The sequence below is a fragment of the Gorilla gorilla genome, chromosome 18 (assembly GCF_029281585.2).
Source record: "Gorilla gorilla gorilla isolate KB3781 chromosome 18, NHGRI_mGorGor1-v2.1_pri, whole genome shotgun sequence".
NCBI classification, from domain to species: domain Eukaryota; kingdom Metazoa; phylum Chordata; class Mammalia; order Primates; family Hominidae; genus Gorilla; species Gorilla gorilla.
In genome coordinates this window covers 5,296,398-5,322,624 of record NC_073242.2, presented here as the reverse complement: position 1 = coordinate 5,322,624, position 26,227 = coordinate 5,296,398, and the positions used below count along the sequence as shown (strand labels likewise).

The window sequence follows — 26,227 nt, the reverse complement described above, 5'->3', positions numbered from 1 at the left end:
GAAGTCCTGGCCTCAAGCGATCCTCCCCCTTGGCCTCCCAAAGTGCTTAGATGACAGGTGTGAGCCACCATGCCAGGCTCTATTGTGTTTTTCACATTTTCCACTTGCAACATAATTTGCCGTATAGATGTTCAACCATCCCACTAAGAGGTTTCATTCAGCCTCAGATTCCAATTTCCTGGGATCCCAAGTGACTTAATTTTGCCAAATCTCCATTTCTTTTCTCTCTTTTTTTTCCTGAGATGGAGTCTCAGTCTGTTGCCCAGGCTGGAGTGCAGTGGCACCATCTCAGCTCACTGTTACTTCCGCCCCCCGTGTTCAAGCCATTCTCCTGCCTCAGCCTCCCGAGTAGCTGGGACTACAGGCATGTGCTACCACGCCTGGCTAATTTTTGTAATTTTTAGTAGAGATGGGGGTTTCACCATACTGGTCAGGCCGGTCTCAAACTCCTGACCTCAGGTGATCCACCCACCTCGGCCTCCCAGTGTTGGGATTACAGGCATGAGCCACCGTGCCTGGCCCCAAATCTCTATTTCTAAGCCTGCAAAACAGCCTAAAATATCCAGCCTATTAGGAATGTCAGCTAATCCATGAAAGGAGCATGGCGCCATCTCCAGCAAATAACGTGCGATAAAGGTTACGGAGAGTTGTGAGGTTCCATAAAGTGAAAATGATGAGGCTGGGCAAACAGATGTAATCTATAATTCTTCCTGGTGAACAAGTTAGAGCAAGCTTGCATTTTGGGGGATGTTTAAAGCTTCTGCTTTATACCTTTGAGAAACGAGCCCTTTGAATTCCTGAGGTAGCATACTACAGTAGGAGCAATGCTACCACAGGCAGAGGCCAACAGACTTGGCCATCAACTCAATTGATTAATTATCACTACCATGATTGCACAGATTTGTTACTTTAAGTTGGTTAAAATGAAATTTTAACAAGGTGCTGGATAATTCTTGACGCTTATGGAATCATACAACTGGTCTTCTCCTGAAAGTTGGTGCTGAATTAGAACTTCTTACAGCTGGGCATAGTGGCTTACAGCTGGGCATAGTGCCTTACACCTGTAATCCCAGCACTTTGGGAGGCCAAGGAGGGAGGATCGCTTGAATCCAGAAGCTTGAGACCAGCCTGGGCAACATAGTGAAACCCAGACTCTACCAAAAAAAAAAAAAAAAAAAAAATCAGCCAGGCGTGGTGGTGCATGCCTGCAGTCCCAACTACTTGGGAGGCTGAGGTGGGAGATCACTTGATCCTGGGAGGTTGACGCTGCAGTGAGCAGAGATTGTGCCACTGCACTCCAGCCTGGGTGACAGAATGGCTCTGTCTAAAAAAAAAGAAGAACTTCTGGTAACAGAGGAGTTGACTTCCTTTCAGATTCAGAAATACTATTTGGGATGCAACTTTTTCTCACTAAAATGCCTTAAAATGTAAGATGGGCATGTAAAATATAAAATGTAAGTTTCTAAAATTCAACTTTAATTTCTAAGTATCTGCCCTGATGCCTGCTAAGAAGCCACACAGTTCCCTGTGATGTTCCTCTCATCTTCATGAGCTGAGTTGGAGAGAGCATCTTTAGATAGCACTTTGTAGCCACACATTACACAGGAGTATTTCAGTGATGATCTTCAAGATCGTCAGGATTATGAGTGCAGAAGAAATTAAGCAGCCAGCACGGGAGGAGGGATCTACACGCTCATAGGGTGTGACCTACCAGGTACACCACAAAGATCATACGGCAAAGTTACCTGACATCAAAAGAGCCTGTGTATTCCTGGACAAGGCATGGGGCTTGAGGTGGCAACCTTCGGGGTCTGTTATTCACACCCTCACCCTGTACCAGGTGGCACCACCCGCGTCCTTCTAGACTTGGCCACTGCCAGGCCTCTGGAGATGGAGGAGCTGTGACTCCCAGAGGTTCCCATGCTTGCTGGTGGCCTTGGCAGCCGCTAGAAATAGGAAACTTAGCGTGTCATTTCCTAGCCTGGTTCTTGGAACTCGCTCTATACCCTGTGGATGAACAAGTGAAGACGGTGTTTCAGTTAATGCATGTTGGTTTTCTTTCTCAAGCGTTGACTTTCATCTCATCTGGCCCCGATCTAGCAGGCAGAATGGTGTGGAGCCTCCTAGAGAGGGACTCTCAGGCTCACAGTCTGAGAAGTTTACCCTGAATCCACATAATGCCTGTAAGGATATTAAGTATGTTTGAAAACATATGAAAATAGCTAATACATCAGAAGAAAGACATCCAATCTGTTTTTTATTTTATTTTTTTACACAGGGTCTTGCTCTGTGGTCCAGGCTGAAGTGCAGTGGCATGATCATCACTCACTACAGCCACAACCTCCTGGTCTCAAGTGATCCTCCTGCCTCACTCAGCCTCCCGAGTAGCTGGGACTACAGGCATGCACCACCACCTCTGGCTAATTTAGAAAAGTTTTTTTTTGTATAGACAGGGTCGCAGTATGTTGTCTAGGCTGGTCTCAAACTCCTGAGCTCAAGTGATCCTCCCACGCTGGCCTCCCAAAGACCCAAAGACTACAGACCTGAGCCACCATGCCCACCTGTTTTCTTGACAGGACTTGCATATGACAAGCTCTCTGCTTCTCCTCACCTATGCATTGCAAGCCAGGTCAGAGGCAGGTTAAACACCTAAAGGACATGTTAGGACAAGTGGCATACAAGGGAAAAAAACCCGTTCATTTAAGTTACAGAAACAAACAAACAAAAAAACTGGCTTATTCCCACACTTATTCTACTCAAAGCTTTGAGAAGACTAATTTTGGCATCCTCTGGCTAAATACAAAACAACAAAACAAAACAAGGCAAACCCTTTCAGCAAGAGCTGTGGGGGAAGGGACTATAAGGGACACACACAACTGACAGGCAAAAGCTCTGAGCACGTGATTGTTAAGTTTAATTCAACTGTTACACCCCATTCTGCCTTGTAAAAATAACAAAACGCTCCTATCAAAATGACATTGTGATGTGAGTACAGGCTTTTTGTTTTGGTACAGCTCTAGAAAAATGTTGGCACCGAATGCACTTAAGAAAAGTGTTAAGGCTTAATACAAATACAGAGACGAGTCATTTCTCAATGCAGCTTAGAGGGTGAGAACAGGATGCTAGGTTTTTAAATCTTCCAAATACAGGCAGTCCCCAACGTACAGACATACAGGACACCTCCCAAATGTAAACGACAGCCACACAGCAGGGCTTGCATGCGCAGGAACTCTTCTTCTCCCAGTGAGCAGACTAAGCACTCTGAATCCCGCCCCACTGCCTCGCAGAGGGAAAGAAGGCAGGACAGATGCAAGAAGAGTAATGTCAGGGGCTCCATCACAGCTGCCCAGGGGCTTCTGCTGTAGTTCATATTTTCCTCATTCCCATCTCTGGTTTCTCCCATAACCCAGAAGTCCCTGCCAGGGGTGGAAGTAAAGAGCTTTTCCTCTCACCTAGTGGACTGCAAGGGCTGGGAGAATCACAGGGCCCAGTACCATCACGTCCTATTTCTTCCTGGCAATCTGATTTGGAATTCGTGAATCATTTTCTCAATAAAAAAACAGAAGTTATAAGTGGTAGTTCATTTCCACCATTAAACTGTTTCCTTTCAAGTTGCATCAATGACTTTGAAGCACAAACCACCTGAAGTGTGTGTAGAGCCACACAGAGTGTTTCTTGGCTCCAAAGTCTACAGGAAATTGTAAGGGGGAAGCTGTCTTTGGTTGACAAAGCCTTGTGCAGACCCCAGTGTGTCAGGTGTAGGAAGGGGAGCTTGGCAGGCGGCTCCTGCAGGCACTTAAGCAGTGAGGCAGCATGAGCCTGACTGAACACGGCTGCTGCTTTTCTGAAGTTTAATAATGATGATGTTTCTAGCACCAAGCATTAGCTTTGTAGGCACTCAGAGCAAAGCTGCCGCCACCCAGACGTTCTCCTCTGTTAACAGATGCCCACCCAAGGGCAGCATGAGAACTGGGCCTGCAGCCCTTGAGGGGGATGGGCAGAGGCTTCTGCCTGAAGATGAAAGCACCACCACCTTTGCCATCCCATTAGCTGAGTGAGCAAAGCTCAGGGAATTGGACAGGTGTGACTTTGCTACTGAACTCCTTCATCTCCTGGCCTAAGGTCTCTAGTCTCTTCCGGAAGCTTGTTTGTGAGTTAGATCCAGAAGTTCTATAAAGCTTTGTAGAGGGTGGCCTCCACAGCTCTTCTTCCTCTTTGGTGTACCTGAACAATTGACTTTTTTCTGGAAAGGTGTCAGAAACAGACCAGAGTCAACAATCATTTATGTAAAGCTGGTATTTAAAATTTAGCTTTTTAGATATTATTAAAGAATCCAAACCTAAGAACCCAAGGTTCCCAAGCATCTCTTCTTTCCACCAACCAATTAAGGAATAAAGAAAGACACAGGAAGAATTTAAACAAGCCACTTACTCGGAAATATCTGAATAGATTTTTAAAGTCCCGCAGAGGTCAGCGGGCCTCATTTATGGGAAGAACTGTGACTTGTGAAGGGAACTGTCTACATCACTGGAGAACAACAAATGCCTAGACTTAAGGCTGATGAGAGGAAAAAAGCAAGAATTCACAAGCAAAACTGGCATGTAAAGGACCAAGACCAGCCCTGTGTGAAAGACAGGCAGATTCCAACATGAGATCAGATCAGGCCGAGGTTTCAGATGGCAGGAACTGGGCACTTCAGAGGGTCAGGGCACCAAACCAATCTTCCATGAAGTAGAAGACGGATAACTATTATTATTTGGTTTTTTGAAAGCTGCCGAGGAAAAGCAATCAAGATGTTTCAAGAAAAGACTACAGAACAATATGCTGGGGGTAAAATGAAGTGGGGATGCTGGATTTAGCAGCCGTGATCTCCAGAATGGAAGCGGTTCTGCTGAGAGGTCAATATACTGTTAGTGTTTCTGCTTACGCCTCCTCCATCCCACAGCAGCAGTGGACAGGTTGTTTTGGCTTCTTTCAGTCATTCCTAGACATCCAATCAGCTGGCGGACTGTTGATCCAAGGACCATGCCCTGCCCCACCTCCCCACCCTCATCCCCTTTCCAGTTCCTCTCAAACCTGGACTACACATGAGTGATGGCCAGGGGGGCCCCATTTCATCCCCACAGAGGCATCTCCCAGCCATCTGGAAGGCACGGGTCTCCAAGCAGCTGTCATGACGGCCAGGAGACACTGAGCAGCCAGGCTCACACAGGACTAACCCTCTCCCCACCCCGCTCATTTGGGCAAAAGGAAATGAAAACATGGCTACTCTATCTCTTGAGTTTCTGGTCTGGCTCCGGGTGGAGCAGTGGCTTCTCTTAGTAGAAGGAGATGCTGGATTTGCCTCCCGGTGGGTTCAGGACCTTGTTGTGAGAGCGAGGCCGCGGCCCCAGCCGGGGCTCATGGCTGTCGACTGTGGGCATGGGCTCCTGCTCCTTGGCGGGGCCTGCTTCTCTGGCGCTGCCTTTCTCACCTGGCTCTGCTCCAGCCGGGATGCTCCTTGCAGCTGTGGGACACAAAGTTAGCACAACATCCCATTAGAGGCAACCCGTGACCCTGACAGGCAGGCTGTGGAAATAAAAAGTGTGTCATAGAGCAACCTGCAAGAAATTCATGCTGTAACTGGGAAAGAGAAGACAATACAGACAGGCTTTTCATCTGGTACCAAAACAACTCACTGTAATTAGCAGATGCAGTTTTGAAATGGACATAAAGTTGGGGCTTGCTACTTTAAATACTCCTTGATTTCTTCCTAAGTGAATTGTTTCTTTATATTGCTTGTTAGACACCACTCCCATTTCTTCCATCTCAAGTATAGAAAGCAAGCCCCTGAGAGTGACCATAAGGCGGCGAGCGAATGCATCCTAGGTGAGGGCTTAGCAAGGCAAAGGCAGGCCCTGTTGCTGTTACCCTGGGCTTTTCCAAAGTGAATGAAATCCCACAAATCTTGGTCATCAGTTAAGGGAAATGGAGACCCAAAGGCAGAAACCGATGCCCATGGTCAGGCTAAAGAGCCATGGGGAGAGTCGAAGTCTGCCACTCAACCTGAGCAGTGGCTCACTCCCCCGGGGTGACTCACCATGGAGACACCCGCCTCCCCATCCTCCATCCCTCCCTTGTGCCCCTCTCCTCTCGATTAGTTCTGCCAGCTCTATGCTTGGTCACGAGTTCACTGAAGGTTTGGGATCCCTGCCCATCACTACACAGATGAGCTTCTAGGAGACGACCCCATGGCCCTGGGCCTAGGCTGATGAGCAAGACAACCAAGTCCCAGGGTTTCACCCTAGCCTTCAAATGCTGAATCCTCTTGCAGTGGATACACCTGAGCTCATTTTAATCAGGTGGCCCAGAAGGTGCAGAGAAAGACTCCTTTTCATTCTCAGAGGAGAGACTAGCAACTCTTCCAGAAATAATGAGGCCACTCAGGAGAAGGGAAAGAAAACAAAAGCTCACCTTTAAGATCCGATTTTGGTTCTTCTCCTTCACATAAGAAAACATGATCCTGCAACAAGGCAAACCACCAAATCAGGACTCACTCAGAAAATTTTACCCTCATTCAAATGGACAATGAAAATCAGGACCATATAGCCTTTTAATTTACAAAAATGCTTGTACATCTGACCTCAGGACCCCCCCAATCCTCTACAGATTATTCTGAAACAAACCTGATATTTCATTTATCCATACATATTTCAAGATGTAGCTCTTAAAAACATTCTTAAAAAATAACAGTAACACCCTCAAAACTGCGAATATTAATGATTCCTTAAATATCAAAGTCAATTTTTTTTTTTTGGAGACAGGAGTCTTGTTCAGTCACTCAGGCTGCGGTGGCATGATCTTGGCTCACTGCAGCCTCTGCCTCCTGGGCTGAAGTGATCCTCACATCTCAGCCTCCCGAGTAGTGGGGACTACAGGTGTGAGCCACCACGCCTGGCTAATTTTTCTATTTTTTGTAGAGACAGGGTTTTGCCACGTTGCCCAGCTCGTCTCAAACTCCTGGACTCAAGTGATCTGCATGCCTCAGCCTCCCAAAGTGCTGAGATTATAGGCGTGAGCCACTGTACCCAGCCTCAAAGTCAAATTTTTAAATACTGGCATAATATTTCATCCGTGCTGTAATATTTCATCCATAATAATTTCATCCATGCTGTAGCGTGTGTCAATGCTCCATTCCTTTCTATGGCTGAGTAATATTCCACTGTATGGACAGACCACATGTTGTTTACCCATTCATCTGTTGATGGACAAATGAGTCATTCCCGCCCTTGGGCTACTGTGAATAATCCTGGTGCAAGGATCTAGTGTTTGACTCCTTGTTTTCAAATCTTGTGAGTACATACTTAAGAGTGGAATTATTCGGTCATGTGGTAATCCTGTTTAACTCTGAGGAATTGGCAGTATCCACAGCCACTGCACCATCTTCCAATCCCACTAGCAATGCACGAGGGCTCCAGTTTCTCCGCATCCTCACCAACTCTTATTTTCCATTTTTACATCACACCATCCGAGCAGGCATGCACTGGCATCTCACGGGTTTCTGATGTGCATGTCCCCAATTATTAATGACACTGAGCATCTTTTCGGGTGGTTTTTGGCTGCTTATATCTCTTCTTTGGAGAAATGTGTATTCAAGTCCACTACCATTTTTGAATTGGGTTTGTTATTTCGTTGTTGAGTTGTACGCATTCTTTATATATTCTGGATAGTAACCCCTTATCAGAAATGATTTGCAAATATTTTCTCCCATTCTGCGAGTTATCTTTTCACTTTTTTTTTTTTTTTTTGACACGGAGTCTCACTCTGTTGCCCAGGCTGGAGTGCAGTGGCGCAATCTCGGCTCACTGCGCCCTTTGCCTTCTGGGTTCAAGCAATTCTCTTGCCTCAGCCTCCAGAGTAGCTGGGAGTACAGGCGCCCGCCACCACACCTGGCTACTTTTTTTGTATTTTTAGTAGAGACGGGGTTTCACCATGTTAGCCAGGATGGTCTTGATCTGACCTCGTGATCCGCCCACCTCAGCCTCCCAAATTGCTGGGATTACAGGTGTGAGCCACTGTGCCCAGGCTTTTTTGTTTGTTTTTTGTTTTTTTGAGACAGAGTCTCATTGTGTCACTCAGGCTGGAGTGCAATGGCGCAATCTCAACTCATTGCAACCTCAGCCTCCCAGGTTCAGTTGATTCTTCTGCCTCAGTCTTCCGAGTACCTGGGATTACAGGCATCCATCATCATGCCCGGCTAGTTTTCGTATTTTTAGTAGACATGGGGTTTCACCATGTTGGCTAGGCTGGTCTCGAACTCTTGACCTCAGGTGATCCACCCACCTCGGCCTCCCAAAGTGATGGGATTACAGGTGTGAGCCACCGTGCCTGGCCTGTTTTCATTCTTTATAGTGTCCTTTGATGCACAGAAGTTTATAACTTTAATGAAGACCTATTTATTTACTTATTTTTTCAGACAGTCTTGCTTGTTGCCCATGCTGGAGTGCAGTTGCATGATCTTAGCTCACTGCAACCTCTGCCTCCTGGGCTCAAGTGATCCTCCCAACTCAGCCTCCTGAACAGCTGGGACCACAGGTGTGCACCACCATGCCCGGGTAATTTTTTGTATTTTTGTGGAGAAGGGGTTTTGTCATGTTGCCCAGGCTGGTCTCAAAATCCTAGGCTCAAGCAATCTGCCTGCTTCAGCCTCCCAAAGTGCTGGGGTTATAGGCATGAGCCACTATGCCTAGGCTTTTTATAATTTTTTTTGAGACAGGATCTCATTCTGTCACCCAGGCTGGAGTGCAAATGGCAAAATCACTGCTCTCTGCAGCCTTGAACAACTGGGCTCGAGCAATCTTCCCACCTCAGCCTCCCAGGTAGCTAGGACCACAGGTGCACGCAACCATACCCAACTGATTTTTTTTTTTTTTTTTAGGACAGAGTTTCGCTCTTGTTGCCCAGGCTGGAGTGCAATAGCATGATCTCAGCTCACTGCAACCTCCACCTCCTGGGTTCAAGCAATTCTCCTGCCTTAGCCTCCCGAGTAGCTGGGATTACAGGCATGTGCCACCACGCCCGGCTAATTTTGTACTTTTAGTAGAGATGGGGTTTCTCCATGTTGGTCAGGCTGGTCTCGAACTCCCAGCCTCAGGTGATCCGCCTGCCTCGGCCTCCCAAGGTGCTAGGATTACAGGCATGAGCCACTGTACCCAGCCCCCAGCTAGTTAAAAAAAAGTTTTTTTAGAGTTGAGGACTCTCTATGTTGTCCAGGCTGGTCTGGAACTCCTGGGCTCAAGTGATTCTCCCACCTTGGCCTTCCAAAGTACTGGGATTACAAGTGTGAGACACCATGCACGGCCCAATTTATTTAATTTTGTTGCCTCTGTTTTTGGTGTCATATCTAAACCTCCATTGCCAAATCCAGGGTCATGAAGATTTGTCCCTATATTTTCTTCTAAGAATTTTATAGTTTTTGCCCTTAACTTTAGGTCTTTGATCCATTTTGAGTTCATTCTTGTGTATGGTGTAAGGCAGAGTAAGCTTTTATCCTTCTGCATGTGCATATGCAATTGTACCAATGCCATTTGCTAAAGAGACTGTTCTTTCCCCACTGGATGATCTTGGCACCCTTGTGAAAAAAATTAATTCACCAAAGGGGTTTATTTGCAAGGCTTTATTTCTCAGTTCTCAACTTGACTCCACTGGTCAGTGTGTCTGTCTTCATGCCAGTGCCATGCTGTTTGGATTACGTTGCTTTGCAGTAAGATTTGAGAGCAGGAAGTATGAGCTCCAACATCTTTTTAAATTATTATGATTTTTGGATACTTGGGGTACCATGAAATTCCATATGAATTATAGGACTTTTTTCCCATTACAGAATAAAACACCATTAAGACTCTTATAGGGCTACATTCTTGTCTCTCTTTAATCCTCAGGACCTCCCTCTATTCTCGTCATGTCGTTTCCTATGTAAGCCATTGTTCTGAGCGCAGCTCTGTGGTGTTAATTAATATGTGGCTTGGTCTGATTTGAGCTTGATTTTTTTGACGAAACAGCGTCAATGGGGGCCCATGGTGGATTTCCATTCCCAGGCCCATAAGTGTTGGTTCCCTCTCATTTTGTGATGTTAACGGCCACTGATGAACATTTCTCAGATCCACGATTTCAGTACAAGTTTATAAAACAGTGATATTCTAATTCCTTTATTCCTTCTTCACTTACATCCCAGAGACTTTTATAAAAGGGAACTTTCTTTCAACAGCTGCTATCCTAACACACACTTCATGCAGGAAATGCTGGCTAAATGCCCCCTTCTGTCTTCCGCCCGCTTTCGCAGTGATGAGCTGGTCCTACAGCATTCTCCCAAGGTCGTAAATTACATTACTTTTAGTATCAATAGGAAGCCGGGAATTCTGAACAGTTGGTGAATTTAAATCCACTGCAATTATTTCACTTATTGATAATCAAATGGTCCCACCTCTGGCCCCATGGCTGCTCTTCACCTTGGTCCCCAAGTCCTCTGACACCACCCCAGCAGCCTGTAAGGGCTTCCTCATTTTCTGGCATTACGAGATATTCTAGGCTTATTTTGTACATTCCCTGACCCTGACCTGGAATTAGTCATTTCTCTGGTGATGCTAGCGATGTCCAATGGTCCTGGACCAAAAGAACTTTATAAAAAAAATCAAAGAAAGCTCTACTCTGTTTCCACTTGTTCTATGCCCAGCTGTACTGATGGCCTACAGTCCTCTATTTGATCTACGTTCACTGGAACGTGTGAGTCTCAGCAGGAAGCACCTTGCTCTCGTGTCCGGCTAATTCGAGTGCTTTACGTAGTGGAGGAATTGCTGACTTTTGGGACACTTCTGGTCTTGCCAAAGTTCACCTTGTAGTAAAGCCCCCAAAGATAATTCCCAAAGAGATGCTCTCTTGAAAATAACTCAGACAGCATGGCTGGGCACAGTGGCTCACATCTGTAATCCCAGCACTTTGGGAGGCTGAAGCGGGTGGATCACTTGAGGACAGGAGTTCAAGACCAGCCTGGCCAACATGGTGAAACCCTGTTTCTTCTAAAAATACAAAAAGTAGCCGGACGTGGTGGTGCACGCATGTAACACTGGCTACTCGGGACGCTGAGGCAGAATTGCTTGAACCCGTAGGCATTCTTCTCCTTTCCAGGCCACTTGTCTTATCCTACTGATGCCATTACTGGGTCAGAGGCGTCAGCTACGCTTCAGTCAAGTGCTGACAATCTGCACAGGTAACCAGCCGAGGACCTCGACTGTGCGGGGAAAAGCCCATCAGAAAAGAACTGTCACTTTTCCTCTGCAAGGTGAAACAGGAAGAGTGGAAGACGGACAAGGGCCCAGCTCCTCTGCGGCACGTTCCGCTCCCCACTGCTTCTCCGCGCACCGCAGCGCCGCAGTGAGGAGCCGCCACAGCCCGTCTGCAGTGGGCGTCCGCCACCAGCACAGGAAGAGCTTCCCCCACGGCTTCAGTCAGCACAAGGCTGGACTGTTTCCTGGGTGACTCAGGGGAACTTCCAAACTCGATGACTAATGCTTGCATCCAGGATAATCTACGGCACCCACCGTGATTCTCCCTAAAAACATGTCGCATCTGCCTTGGAGCCTTTTTTAAAGAGCACCTGGCATACCTGCTGCTGCGCTGTCACGTCTGAATGCAGTCCATACCTTGGGTTTGTTTGGGTGTGCCAAGCGTGAAGTGGCAGTGACCGGAGACCCAAAAATGTCACTGGTCTTCCCTCCAGGTGGGTTCAGGTGCTGTCGAGTCTGCACGGGGGTTGATTCGTCAAAGATACCACTTCCTTTACCCCCTGCAGAAACGATCACAGAACACTGAGCAACCAGACGACCACCGGACCCCACCCCACCCCACCCCCGCAGTGCTTTGGAGACCTCCTCTCATAGGAACCCCGAGTGCCAGCCCTGAGCTCCAGGCCAACAGGGCAGGATGCTCAGACTGAAACCCCTGAAGATCCATGAAACCCCTGAAAACCATGGCTGGATCAGGGGCCTGCCTGCAGCCCTTATGTCTAGAACTGAGCTGATCTAGGCTGGCCTCTAGAGGTGAGATGGCATCAAACTGCAGATTTTCCCTCTAGAATTTCTTTAACCCTGAACATTTCATGCTTTCCTGTTGAAGTGTCTGCTCACGAAACCCATGAAAAGTTCTTTAGTAGATTAAAAATAAACAGCTAAATGTTTAAGTCACACAGATAAGAGTTCTGAGTTTAATAACACGCCCTATTCAAGGGAAACCTGCCATCCTGAAAATATTTATTAGTCATTCTTCTGACCTCATTCTGGCTGGTACTTCCCGTGACTAGATATGTCAGCAAATTAGACACATGTAACATCTTTGTTGCCAACTGTAAGTGACTTGATAAGCCGTAATGAAAATGTGTGTCTAAGATGTAACTTCCTAGCAGCAGGTGACTAAGGGCTAGATGCTCAGCATAAATGCCCGTGCCCAACATTCCACAGAAAGATGGCTACCCTATGGGACCAACTGGTCATCTCTTCACTCAGCAGACACCAAGCACCCGCTTTTGACAAAGTGCTATGCTAAGTGGAGGTTGGTGTCATTACAATCACGGCCCTGGTGCACCAAGAACTTATAATCTAAGAGGAAAGAAGATGCATTCTGCTAACTTGCTGTGTGATCCTATGGAAGTTAGTTGGCCTTTCTGTGTCCCACAGTCCTCATCTGTAGAACGGGGATAATAAAAGAACTCCCTCACAGGACTGGAAGAAAGCTCAGTGAGTTACTGTAGCTCGTATGTCAAATGCTTACAACAGTGTCTGGGATGGAAATAAACATGTCAACTCTATTTTCTATGCAATGATAAAGAGGTATCTAGGCCGGGCGCGGTGGCTCACGCCTGTAATCCCAGCACTTTGGGAGGCCGAGGTGGGCGGATCACGAGGTCAGGAGATCGAGACCACGGTGAAACCCCATCTCTACTAAAAATACAAAAAAAAAATTAGCCGGGCGCAGTGGCGGGCGCCTGTAGTCCCAGCTACTCGGGAGGCTGAGGCAGGAGAATGGCGTGAACCCGGGAGGCGGGGCTTGCAGTGAGCCGAGATTGCACCACTGCACTCCAGCCTGGGCGACACAGCGAGACTCCGTCTCAAAAAAAAAAAAAAAAAAAAAAAAAAAAAAAAGAGGTATCTATACATATCATCCAGTGAAAAAACAAGGGTGCAAACAATCCATATAGCATGCAGTGTTTTCATGTAAAAGGGGAAGTGTTCTTATTTGCTTTCATCTGAAGAAAAGCGGTTACCTGTAGGGGATGCCTACATGTGTGAAGAAACAGGACTGGGGAAATGCAGGGGCTCCACACTGCTTAACACGGTCTCCTTTTTTTGTTTACAGAGTTTTGATCTTTTGCATTTTCTGTTCTCGAAAAATTACATTTTGTAAATTGACTTATTTAACTTAAAGAGAGTTTATTCATGTGTAGTGCTTGAGCATAGCCCACCTGGAAACACCAGCTCCAAAGGAATGGAGTCAGTGTTCTGAAGTAGGGACATTAGGGTTTCATTTACATAGGCAGAGACAGAGGAGCTTTTAGCAGGACTACAAACGTTTCTCACACAAGGTTAGTGTACAGTTACAGCAATTTGGTTACAGGAAAAAACCACATTTTCAACAGTTAATTCCTAGTGTTAACAATCCACACTGCTCCACAGAAGCAACCAGATGAAGAGCCCACGTGTGCTTGCGTGGAGATGAGGCTCGGCTGGGGGTCTGTGCACCTGCTCGTCTTCAGACCCCCTTGAGGGCCCCACTGCTGCGGCGGGGCCTAAAGCAAGGTGGCTTTCTGGGACACCAGTTCTACGGGCCCAGAGTGCAGCGACAAGGAGGACTATAACAGAGTACAGCAAGTGGGGGCTCGGGCAGGCGTGTCTACCTTTTGCAGGTGGTAACAGAACACCTGGGGATATGCGGGACTCGCCCTGCAGAGAAATGTGTACATTTTTCACATGACTTCAGGGTGATTATAAACCTTCTGAACTTCAGCCATGGACCTCCCAGGGACCCACAGTCCCCAAGCTTGACACCCCTGGCCAGGGAGAGCAGCACAGCACGGTGGGGAGAGTGTCCTGTGGCCAGACTGCCTGGGTCAGGGAGTCTCTGCTCAGCGGCTCACTAACTGTGAGACCTTGGACAAGTTATGTCAACCTTCCTTCATCTCCATCTTCTTAACTTTAAAAAGGTAACAAACAGTCCAAGTGCACTGGCTCACACCTGTAATCTTAGCACGGTGGGAGGCCAAGGTGGGAGGACTGCTTGAGTCCAGGAGTTCAATACTAGCCTGGGAAACAAGTGAGACCTTGTCTCTACATAAATATTTTAAAATTAGCCTCTGGTCCCGCTCCTCAGAAGGTTGAGGTAAGAGGACTGCCTGAGCTCAGAAGTTGGAGGCGGTGAGCTGTGATGGTGCCACTGCACTGTAGCCTGGGTGACAGATTGAGATCCTGTCTCAAAAAACCAACAAAACAAAAAAAAGGTAATAAATAATCATACCTACCTAGGGTCACTGGTGAGGCTAAACAAGTTAACTCAGGTGACGTGGTTAGAATAGTCCTGGCTTGCTGAGTAAGCCCTCAGCAATGCTGCAGGGCTGTGTCAACAAGCACATCAGGACCACGGGGCGGAGAAAACTGTGTGTGCAACCCCCAGCCCCCACTGCATGGTTCCTGGCTGTGCTATAACGGCTGACTTTTTTTTTTTTTTTTAATGTGACTCCAGCTTTTTAAAATAGAAGATAAAAGTAACTCAATTTGAAGTTTTTGGCCAAAGACATCACTCATTTTTAAAAAATAGTTAAACTGTGAAACATAACAGAAAAGTCTGTAAGACATTAACTATCACAAATAACTACAAGGCAGACACCAGGTAACCACTGCCAAGGTCATCGAGAACAGTGCCCGTTCCCAGAAACTCCTGTGTTCCTTCACTCTCACCCAAGGTTACCACACTCCTGAATTTTTTGGAAACCACAAACATTTTTACCATGTATACGTGCAATAGGTACTAAACAATGTACCTCTGCTTTTAACCTTCATAACTAGGTAGTCATACCACATATGTCTATTACCATTTTACTTGAAAAATAAATTCAGCTTTGAAGCAAGAAAACATGCTTGAATTCACTAATAATTGAAGATAAACTCGAGAGATGTTTTTTCCTCCTGCTAGATTTTTGATTTCCAAGGGCTCTGTGTTATTTTGTTTTTAAAAATATCATTTATTTATTTGGGAGATTGGGCCTCGCTATGTTGCCCAAGCCAGTTTCAAACTCCTGGGCTCAGGCAATCCTCCCACCTCGGCCTCCCAAAATGCTGGGATTACAGGCGTGAGCCACCGCACCTGGCCTACAAGATTTGTTTTTAAAAGCAAAACTAAAAGATAAATACTGTTGGTGCAAATAAGCACATACACAAGAATGGTAAACACCGGGCAATGCCCTGAAAAACCGGTTGGAACTATCTATCCATATTTTAAACTCATATATCATCTGATCTACCAATTCCATTTTGAGAAATTTATCCCAGTGGATACATTCAGGAAGTCAGTTTAAGGCATGGAATCTGGAGTCAGAAAAACCTCAATTCAAATGCTAGCTCTGCCACCGACTAGCACTGCTACCGGCTAGGTCTGCTACCGACTAGCTCTGCTACGGACTAGCTCTGCTACCGACTAGCTCTGCTACTGACTAGCTTGGGATTTATGCATGCCAGTGACCTTTTCCAAGCCTGTTTCCTCCTCTGTGAAAGAAGCAAAACAACCTACTCCTAGTTATAGTGAACACCAAATGAAAAATACACATGCAAAGCACTTAGCACAGTCCCCGGTAAATATTAACAATTCATAGACGTCGGTCATCACTGCTAGAAGAGGAAGAACAATTCATGGAACATCTAAACCAGGTGACTAACAAAGAACAGAGAGACTACTGAAGATTCACTGAAACACTGAATGGGAATTGATAAACATTCGATGGCTATGATGTGGTCTGTCACACACACTCTCGGCCTCTGCATACTCAATCAAGCCCTGCAACTAGAGAGCTGTGGGGCTAGGTCTGTGTGACTAAGTGTAGAAAGAGGGCAGGACTCCAGATCTCGTTGGGTGGTGAACACAACTAGCAGTTTCCCTTTCAGGCTTCCCTTGATAATATATCATAAACCGTCTTCCAAGAGCACTGGAGAGATAGGAAAACTCCCAACAACCGTGAGAAGGACCATGAGAAGCAGGAACCTGGCATGGGGAGCCATGATGGCTGGCACCACACACTGTGACCGGGAGTAGAGGCTGACTCACCAGCCACAAGGGGCCGGGCTCCCCAATGGGCATGAGACCATGTGGAATGGGCAAAGTGGTACCGCCTGCCTTCCATGGAGTGCTCTAGGAACAGCTCCAGACATGACTCTGCTGAGTAGGGGCCAAATGAGCAGATTCATACACCTGGAAACGCCTCAGATAGGATTCTATCTTGCATGCGATGTATTATTCTGCTATCCTTGCTAAAAAGGACATGCAGGAGTCCCTGGGCCTAAATTCATAAACCGGAAACAACGAGAATGTTAGTCACTTAATAAGAAACACTCATTTCTCTAACATCCAAAAAAGCAACCAAACAGACCAAAAAAAAAAAAAAGGCAAGCAGCAAACCTAGCTTCGGCTGGGCACAAGGGTGCATGTCTGTAATCTCAGCAATTTGAGAGGCCGAGGTAGGCAGACGGCTTGAGCCCAGGAGTTCGAGACCAGCCTAGGCAACACGGTTAAACCCTGTCTCCACAAAAAATACAAAAAAAAATTACCTAAGCATGGTGGCATACGCCCGTAGTCCCAGCCACTCAGGAGGCTGAGGAAAAAGGATCACTTGAGCCTGGGAAGTCAAGGCTGCAGTGAGTCATGATGGTGACACTGCACTCCAGCCTGGGCGACAGAGTGAGACCCGGTCTCAAAACAGACAAAAAACAAAAGAAAAAACTAGTTTCTGGATCTACTGCTTTTTTTCCTCTACATTTGGTCAAGAAATATTGGTACCCCAAAACGGAGTGAGGTCGGGAGTGGATCTGGCTCTGATTCATGACCTGCCTGACACAGTGACACCTAAGCATGGCCTCTCAAACCTTCTAAGGATGGAAGAGACCATGCTTTCCCCTCCTGTACAGACAGGGGAAAGCGACTCAGGTAACCTCCACTGGGTGGTTATTCAACTGGACAGTCTATCAGCTAAGAGAAACCTTTTTCTATTTTTTTTTTTTCTTTTTGAGACGGAGTCTAGCTGTCACCCAGGCTGGAGTGCAGTGGCATGAATTTGGCTCACTGCCACCTCCACCTCCCGGGTTCAAGTGATTCTCCTGCCTCAGCCTCCTGAGTAGCTGGGATTATAGGCGTGCACCACCACACCCAGCTAATTTTTGTATTTTTAGTAGAGATGGAGTTTCGCCATGTCGGCCAGGCTGGTCTCAAACTCCTGACCTCATGATCACCTGCCTCGGCCTCCCAAAGTGCTTGGATTACAGGCGTGAGCCACCACGCCCGGCTGAGAAACCTTTTTCTTTTTTTTTTTGAGACGGAGTCTCGCTCTGTCACCCAGGCTAGAATGCAGTGGTGCGATCCCGGCTCACTGCAAGCTCCGCCTCCTGGGTTCATGCCATTCTCCTGCCTCAGCCTCCTGAGTAGCTGGGACTACAGGTGCCCGCCACCACGCCCGGCTAATTTTTTTTCTTTTTTAGTAGAGACGGGGTTTTACTGTGTTAGCCAGGATGGTCTTGATCTCCTGACCTCGTAATCTGCCCACCTTGGCCTCCCAAAGTGCTGGGATTATAGGCATGAGCCACCGCGCCTGGCCAAGAGACCTTTTTCAAAGAGTCCCTCCCACTGTAACCACTAGGAGGTTGGGTAAATACTGAAGAACTATGTAGATGTGTGCTAGATCAATTCTTCCTTGTTAAGAGTTTCAATCCCACTGACGATCTGAATAAAAACACTCTCCCTCCCTAGGAAAAATGTTTAAATGCACAATAATTTGCATGCCATTTCAGGAATCTCATGGGGGTCCGTGGAACAATTGGGAGTAGCTCCCTGGCAGGAACCAGAAGCCCCCGTCCACTTTTGTGTCCTCAGTGCCTGTATTCAACCGAAGTCTCCAGAACAGATGGAGAATTCAAGACTACTCAAGTCAGCTTCAAGAGAGAAAGTACAAATCAGAACGTTTTCATTTTGGAAGAATTCTGATGACAAGTGATTACCTGAACCAGACAATATGGGAAAGGATCAGTATAAAGAAACAAAATATTTTCAAAAGAAAATCGTGGAGGCCAAAGGATTAAGGATTTCCAAAGGCCCATACCTGGGGGATTTGTCCTCTTGGGTATGTTCTGAGGTTCTTCTGTTGGTCCAAAAATATTAGATGCCATCCTATTAGGCCTGCTGGAAGGAGTAGCTTCTTCTGGACTTCCAAAAAGATTGCTCGATTCTCCTCCTGGGGGCTTCATGGCCCTACAAGCACAGAGTACATGCCAATTACTGATGGCAGACCTGAAAGCTTGTCACTGTGCAAGGATTTTGGCACAACTAGACAGGGTAAAAGTATTTTGTTTTTTTCTTTTTGAGACAAGGTCTCATTCTGTCACCCAGGCTGGAGCGCAGTGACGTGATTTTGGCTCACTGCAACCTCTGCCTCCTGGGCTCAAGTGATCCTCCCACCTCAGCCTCCTGAGTAGCTGGGATTACAGGCACCAACCACCACAGCTGGATAATTTTTTGTATTTTTGGTAGAGACAGGGTTTTGCCATGTTGCCAAAGTTGGTCTTGAACCCCTAAGCTCAAGTGATCCGCCCACCTTGGCGTCCCAAAGTGCTGTGATTACAGGTATGAGCCACCATACCCAGCAAAAGTATTTTCTTAACATCTACTGAGAAATCACATAGCACCATTAGTTAATACTGATATGACTAGTTTACAGACGCCAGACTTCTGCTGCTGCTCTTTAGTTTCCCTTAAAAGTATTCTTTTTTTTTTTTTTTTGAGACGGAGTCTCGCTCTGTCGCCCAGGCTGGAGTGCAGTGGCACGATCTCAGCTCACTACAACCTCTGCCTCCTGGGTTCAAGTGATTCTCCTGCCTCAGTCTCCTGAGTAGCTCAGATTACAGGTGCCTGCCACAACACCTGGCTAACTTTTGTTTGTTTTTTTGAGACGGAGTTTTGCTCTTGTTGCCCAGGCTGGAGGAATGCAATGGCGCAATCTCAGCTCACCACAACCTCCGCCTCCTGGGTTCAAGTGATTCTCCTGCCTCAGCCTCCTGAGTAGCTCAGATTACAGGTGCCTGCCACAACACCTGGCTAACTTTTGTTTGTTTTTCTGAGACGGAGTTTTGCTCTTGTTGCCCAGGCTGGAGGAATGCAATGGTGCAATCTCAGCTCACCACAACCTCCGCCTCCTGGGTTCAAGCGATTCTTCTGCCTCAGCCTCCCAAGTAGCTAGGATTACAGGCATGCGCCACCACACCCGGCTAATTTTGTATTTTTAGTAGAGACAGGGTTTCGCCATGTTGGTCAGGTTGGTCTCGAACTCCTGACCTTGGGTGACCCACCTGCCTTGGCCTCCCAAAGTGCTGGGATTACAGTTGTGGGCCATCGCACCTGGCTCTTGAATCACTTTTTATTGTAAAAACTTAAACTTAAGAACTAATAATGAATTGCCACAAAGCTCTATTTCTAGAGCACTATCTACATTAAAAACCAGTGAAACGCTGAATTCAGAACTGGAAAAACCTTTTAAATGCATTTGAGAGAGAGGCTTACTGAAACTGAGATTTAAACCAGTGAGTGGCTCATGCTCTCTCACTAGTCCTAAGCAATGGGACTGTCTGTGATCCCAGACGTTTAGAAATGAAGTCAGCCCTCTGTATCCACGGGCTCTGCTTCCATGGATTCAACCAACCTCAGATCAAAATGTCAGAAATAAAAGGATGGTTGCATCTGTACTGAACATCTACAGACTTCTTTTCTGTCATTATTCCCCAGGTGATACGGTGTAACAACTATGTGCATAGTATTAGGTATTATATGTAACCCTGTAACCTAGAGATGATTTAAAAGCATATGGGAGGATGTGCATAGGTTATATGCAAACAGTACACCACTTTATATCAAGGACTTACATACACATCCTTGGATTTTGGCATCCTGGGGGTCCTGGAACCAACTCCCGCAGGATACCAAGGATGACCATACTTGAAATTGCAGGGCTCAACATCACACAAAAACTATGATATGAGGTTAGATCTCACTGGAAAGCTTTGCAAACACTGACCACTCAAGGTTTGGTTAACAAAAATAAGTTTCTCCTCAAAAGATCTAGAAAGAGCGCTGAGGGCTCCTTGTGACTGGATGCAAATGGAGTTCTCAGATCTCCTGCTATAAAGCAGGAAGGCAGAGAGTGCTTCAGTCTCCGCCTGCAGAGACCCATGGGCTGGCTACTGTACCCCAGAAGCCAAGCGTGTGCTGGCCGACCTCTGAAGTGGTGCCCAGGGCCCCTGTCCACTCAGGAGGCTGGGGGACGTGGATGCCAAACTTCCTGTCAGCAGTTGCCATTTCCTGGAGGATTTGAGGAGGGAGAAAAAAAGACAGGTGCACTTGAGAAAAATTATTTTTTAAAAATAACCAATAACCAAGCTTAAATGAGAAAGGGCTGTCCGGGAGCAGTACCTGGCACCTGTAATCCCAGCACCTTGGGAGGCCGAGGTGGGAGGATTGTTTGAGCCCAGGAGTTCGAGACCAGCCTGGGCATACAGGGAGACCCTGTCTCTACAAAAAATACAAAAATTAGGCCAGGCGTGGTGGCTCACGCCTGTAATACCAGCACCTTGGGAGGCCAAGGTGGGCGGATCACAAGGTCAGGAGATCGAGACCATCCTGGCTAACACGGTGAAACCCCGTCTCTACTAAAAATACAAAAAAATTAGCCGGGCGTGGTGGCGGGCGCCTGTAGTCCCAGCTACTCAGGAGGCTGGGGCAGAAGAATGGCGTGAACCCGGGAGGCGGAGCTTGCAGTGAACCAAGATGCGCCACTGCATTCCAGCCTGGGTGACAGAGCGAGACTCCGTCTCAAACAAACAAAAAATTAGCCGGGTGTGGTGGTATGTGCCTGTTGTCCCAGTTATTCGGGAGGCTAAGGCTGGCTTGAGCCCAGGAGGTCAAAGCTGCAGTGAACCATGATTGCATCACTGTACACCAGCCTGGACAAAAGAGTGAGGCCTTGTTTCACCAAAAGGAAAAAAAATAAAGGGTGGTGGGTGGGAGGGCGTGGCTTAACAAGATTTTAGGTGAGGTGCTCTTAGAGTGGCCATAAGGCCATCTGACTTCCATATCCATTTTTGAATCATGCAGCCCTGCTAATTCTACATTTTTTTTTTTTTTGAGACGAAGTCTCGCTCTTGTTGCCCAGGCCAGAGTGCAATGGCACAATCTCGGCTCACTGCAATCTCCACCTCCCGGGTTCAGGCGATTCTCCTGCCTCAGGCTCCTGAGTAGCTGGGATTACAGATGCCCGCCACCATGCCCAGCTAATTTTTCTATTTTTAGTAGAGACGGGGTTTCACCATGTTGGCCAGGCTGGTCTTGAACTTCTGACCTCAGGTGATCCGCCCACCTCAGCCTCCCAAAGTGCTGGGATTACAGGCATGAGCCACCGTGTCCAGCCTATTTTATTTTTTTGAGATGGAGTCTCACTCTGTTACCAGGCTGGAATACAGTGACGCGATCTCAGCTCACTGCAACCTCCACCTCCCAGGTTCAAGCAATTCTCCCGCCTCAGCCTTCCGAGTAGCTGGGATTACAGGTGTGCGTCACCGTGCTTGGCTATTTTTTTGTATTTTTAGTACAGACGGGGTTTCACCATGTCGGCCAGGCTGGTCTCAAACTCCTGACCTCAAGTGATCCGCCCGCCTCGGCCTCCCAAAGTGCTGGGATTACAGGCGTGAGCCACTGTGCCCAGCCAATTCTGCATGATTTTTCTTGGCTAGTGTAGCAGGTCTAAACATGCGCGGGTCTCTACAGTTCTCTCTTTGGAAATAAGGGATGAAGGCCTGCAATCTTTAGAAGTGAACTGAATTTATCAAGTCTTATGTGAGCTGAGCATGAGCTATAATTCCTTTTACTGACTTATTTCAAATATGGCTTTTCTCTCAAGCCCTCAAGGTGCTACAAACTGTCAGATCCGATTCCAGGTAGACTCGCCTTGACTGCAAGCTCTGTAGGACTCTTTCCCGACCCCACATTCCCTACATTCACAGTCTCCTGTCTCCTCTGCCTTTCACCCTTGCTTCAGTTCAACTTGCACATCTCTCGAGCACCTATCATTGGCAATCCTTCCCCAGACGCCGTAGATAGAGGAAAGCAAGTCCTTACCCTGGAGGAGCTTCAAGTTTAAACAGGAAAGCTAGAGCTCTGCACAGGTGGTTTCAGTGTCTGTGTGAGTGACGTGACAGACGCCTAGTGCCATCGGGACTCCAAAATTTGGAAGAGGTGAAACCCAAATTGAGTCTGTGGCCTCCATGTGGAATGGGGACCAATGGGTGCAGGAGGTGAGTGGTAGTTACTTGCAATGACCAGTGTTACTTTGGGGTGATGGAAACACAATATTTAATATTGTTCTATGTGCTTTTCTGAATTTTATTTGAAAACAAGCAAAGAAAAAAAAGTGGTACCAAAGAATGTTTTAGCAGAAATTATGGCGCACACAGGCCCAGCCCCAGGCAAGGGGCAGCGGCTATCTCGGTCACAAACGCAACAGATCCCACTGCAGGTTTCACACAGACCGCAGGGCTGGGCTGCCTCAAAGGGGTCTCGGATGAATGGAACTGAGCGTTCAATAGACCTTTCAACAAAAACAGCCCGACAACAATGGCGCAGTGTGGCTTTCTCTAGGCTACAGACACTTACCACTATGACACTAATAGGGGGAGGGGGAACGCTAGCGCTCACACGTTTGGGGACAAATTCACAATGTGGGTGGGGGGTGCTTCCCAATTATTTTTTGCCTTTTGTGGTACCCCTTCAATATATTTCAGTGAAGATACTCAAAACACACAAGAGAAACTCAAGCACACAGGAGAAGAAAAACCTCACACAGCTGGAGTGGACTGCAGCACTGGAGAGGTAGGGAAAAGCTGTGTGACCCTCCTCGGGGGTCTCCATGTTCCTGACCCTCTCTAACAGTTTGTCCCCGAGTTTCAGAAAGGATGAGGGGACTGGTCAGGCTTAGAGAGAAGCAGTGAGAAATAAACTTGGATTAAATTCCTTACAAATAGAAATGTTACAGCTTAAAGGAAGATCTCAGGTTAATCATGGCTAAAGCATAACGCTTTTACAAAACCCCTTTAAGACAAGATAATCCCTCGGCAAGGAAACGAGAGGTGTAAGGTCTCAAGAGAGGAAAACCTGGCTAGGTAATCTTACAGCCACCACTTGACTCTCTTCCCAGCAAAACTAAATGTGACGCTTACAAGGCACCCGCCCTGCGACTCAACCCCGTTCAGATGAGTGGCAAATGTGCAGCGTCTGGTGGACCCCAAGCAGAAGCTTCCAGTGATACCTCATCAACCAGTTCAGACTGGCTTTCCTTCCTCACCATCCTAAAAGGAAGAGTTTTCTCCCTTTCTCAACACCTTGTCCAGAAACCAGTCCCCCAGAGTAGCTGAGTATGACTTTAGTGCGGCCCTGTGCAGCTAACTTCTGGAGCGTGAAAGTCAACATAAAAACATTGGCGTCACTCAGGGTGATAATAAACACCATCATTTACTGGGCAGCCAGTGCCAGGCAGCACAAACAAAAAGGAAACGTACTAAATGCACACAACTGGGACAGGGCTGGGGATGCAGTCCCTCCCCCCACTGGTGTGGGTGGTGCAAAACTCTGGCCACCAGGAACCAGAAACCGGATTCGCTCCGAGCACTAGTTTAAACTCCTGGTCCCACATCGGTGCAGACCTAGGCATAATAATCACCGTTCCATGGATGAAGGGCTGTTTCTTTGAGACGGAGTCTTGCTCTGTCATCCAGGCTGGAGTGCAGTGGTGTGATCTCGGCTCACTGCAGGCTCCGCCTCCCGGGTTCACACCATTCTCCTGCCTCAGCCTCTCAAGGAACTGGGACTACAGGCGCCCGCCACCACACCCGGCTAATTTTTTCGTATTTTTAGTAGAGACGGGGTTTCACCGTGTTGGCCAGGATGGTCTCGATCTCCTGATCTCGTGGTCCACCTGCCTCAGCCTCCCCAAGTGCTGGGATTACAGGCGTTGAGTCACCGCACCCTGCCACGGGTAATTATTTGGTTACGAGTATTACTGAATACTGACCTAACTCCCTCAAATCTAAAGGGTTTTTTTTTTTTTTTTTTGAGACGGAGTCTTGCTCTGTCGTACAGGCTGGAGTGCAGTGGCATTATCTTGGCTCACTGCCACCTCTGCCTCTGGGTTCAAGTGATTCTCCTGTCTCAGCCTCTCCAAGTAGCTGGGACTACAGGCACACACCACCACGCCTGGCTAATTTTTGCATTTTTAGTAGAGACGGGGGTTTCACCATGTTGGCCAGGCTGGTCTCGAACTTTTGACCTCACGTGACTCGCCCACCTCAGCCTCCCAAAGTGCCGTGATTACAGGTGTGAGCCACCACGCCCGGCCAATCTAAAGGGTTTTTATTTTTAGCAAGTTGGAGCAATTCTTTTACTTAGTATTTATTCAATATAGTATTTGTCTTCACTTGATCATAGCCAAAAGGCTGAGAAGCAATATAGTATTTGTCTTAACAGTCATGGCACACATATTCTCTTCTTCTTCTCTGGCGAGGCTGTGCCACAGACGGGCTCATCATACAGAAAACCTCAGGCATCTGAAGACCCAAACTTCACAATGCAAGTTTACTGCTCAAGTGGCACGAAAGACCTGGTAAGCTCTGTCCCTCGAATTCATGTGAGTCCCAATACCCAAAGAGTGCTTTAAAAGTTCAAAAACATAAGAAAAGTGTGCTCAGTGTTCCTGGCTATTAAAGCTGAGTCAGGAGATCTTCGTCCCAATCCACTTCTTCCTACAGCGAAGCCCAGGAGCGCCATCCACCTTCCCAGGAGACAGAACTGACTCTTCCCCAGACGCCCTGGCACTTTCCAAAGGAAGTGGACTCACATGAACTAGTGGAAGCGCGGCCATGGGCAGGGCACAGGCCACACACACACCAGGGACACGGGCAGGGAACACGGCCACACACCAGGGACACGGGCAGGGAGCACGGCCACACACACACCAGGGACACGGGCAGGGAGCACGGCCACACACACACCAGGGACACGGGCACCCGGCCACACGCACAGGAGGGGGGGCACGGCCAGACACACCCCACGAACACACCGCCGCACACCCCTTAGGGACACCCCCCCGGGAACATGGACACGCATCCCACAGACAAAATGGGCCGCACCCACGGGCACACCCCGCCCCCAGGGAACCCCCCACGGAACGCACCACACGGAACGCCGGCGCCCAGGCGCGAGGGAGCGCAGCCCGCCCTCCACACAGCTTTGTTCCCAGAGCCCGGGCGCCCCTCCCCGCCCTCGGCCTCGGTCGCGGGCAGCTCTCCACAGCCCGGGCCTCAGCGAGCGGCCCCTCGGGCTTCGGGCCTCGGTCTGGCGGCGGCGCAGAAAGGCGGGCGGCGGCCCCGAGGGCCTCTGTGAGGTCGCCCTGCCCCCCAACCCCACCCCAACCCCACACGGCTGGTGGACGCCCAGGGGCTCGCCCGCTCCCGCCACGTGGTCGCGCTATCCGCCCGCCTCCCGTGTGCCCCGCGCCGCACCTGGAGCCGGCGCGGCCGCCCTCGCTATCCGGGACCTGGAACATGTCGACCGCCGCCACCCTCAGCTCGCCGCGCGCCGTTCCCGCCCGCCCAGCGCAGGTACTCAAGGCCGCCCGCCAGCGCCCATTGGGCGCCAAGACGCCAATCATCCCTCCGCAGCCTATCTCAGCGCCGCCGCCGCCCCTCACGCCCACCCCCGACGACTTAGGCTTTGAACGGTCGGCGCCGCGCCAGCAGCCGATTGGGGAAGGCGACGCTGCTCGCGGAGGTGGGAGCTCGCATTGGGCGGCGGGCCGGGCGGGCCCTGGGACGGCCGCGCCCTCGGGAGGAAGCTCTGTCTGCTGGAGCCCGCG

At 48.3% G+C, this 26,227-nt stretch overlaps 1 protein-coding gene across 1 annotated transcript; it reads right to left on the bottom strand.

Annotated features, from left to right (window-relative positions):
- Positions 1-2,891: 2,891 nt before the first annotated feature.
- Positions 2,892-26,175, bottom strand: JPT2 (Jupiter microtubule associated homolog 2). The gene is made up of 5 exons (XM_004056958.5): positions 25,875-26,175; positions 18,380-18,528; positions 11,676-11,818; positions 6,454-6,502; positions 2,892-5,506 (listed from the first exon to the last, which is right to left on the bottom strand). Exons 1-5 carry the CDS (start codon positions 26,021-26,023, stop codon positions 5,319-5,321), a joined length of 678 nt encoding a protein of 225 aa, XP_004057006.2. The 5' UTR covers positions 26,024-26,175; the 3' UTR covers positions 2,892-5,318.
- Positions 26,176-26,227: the final 52 nt, after the last annotated feature.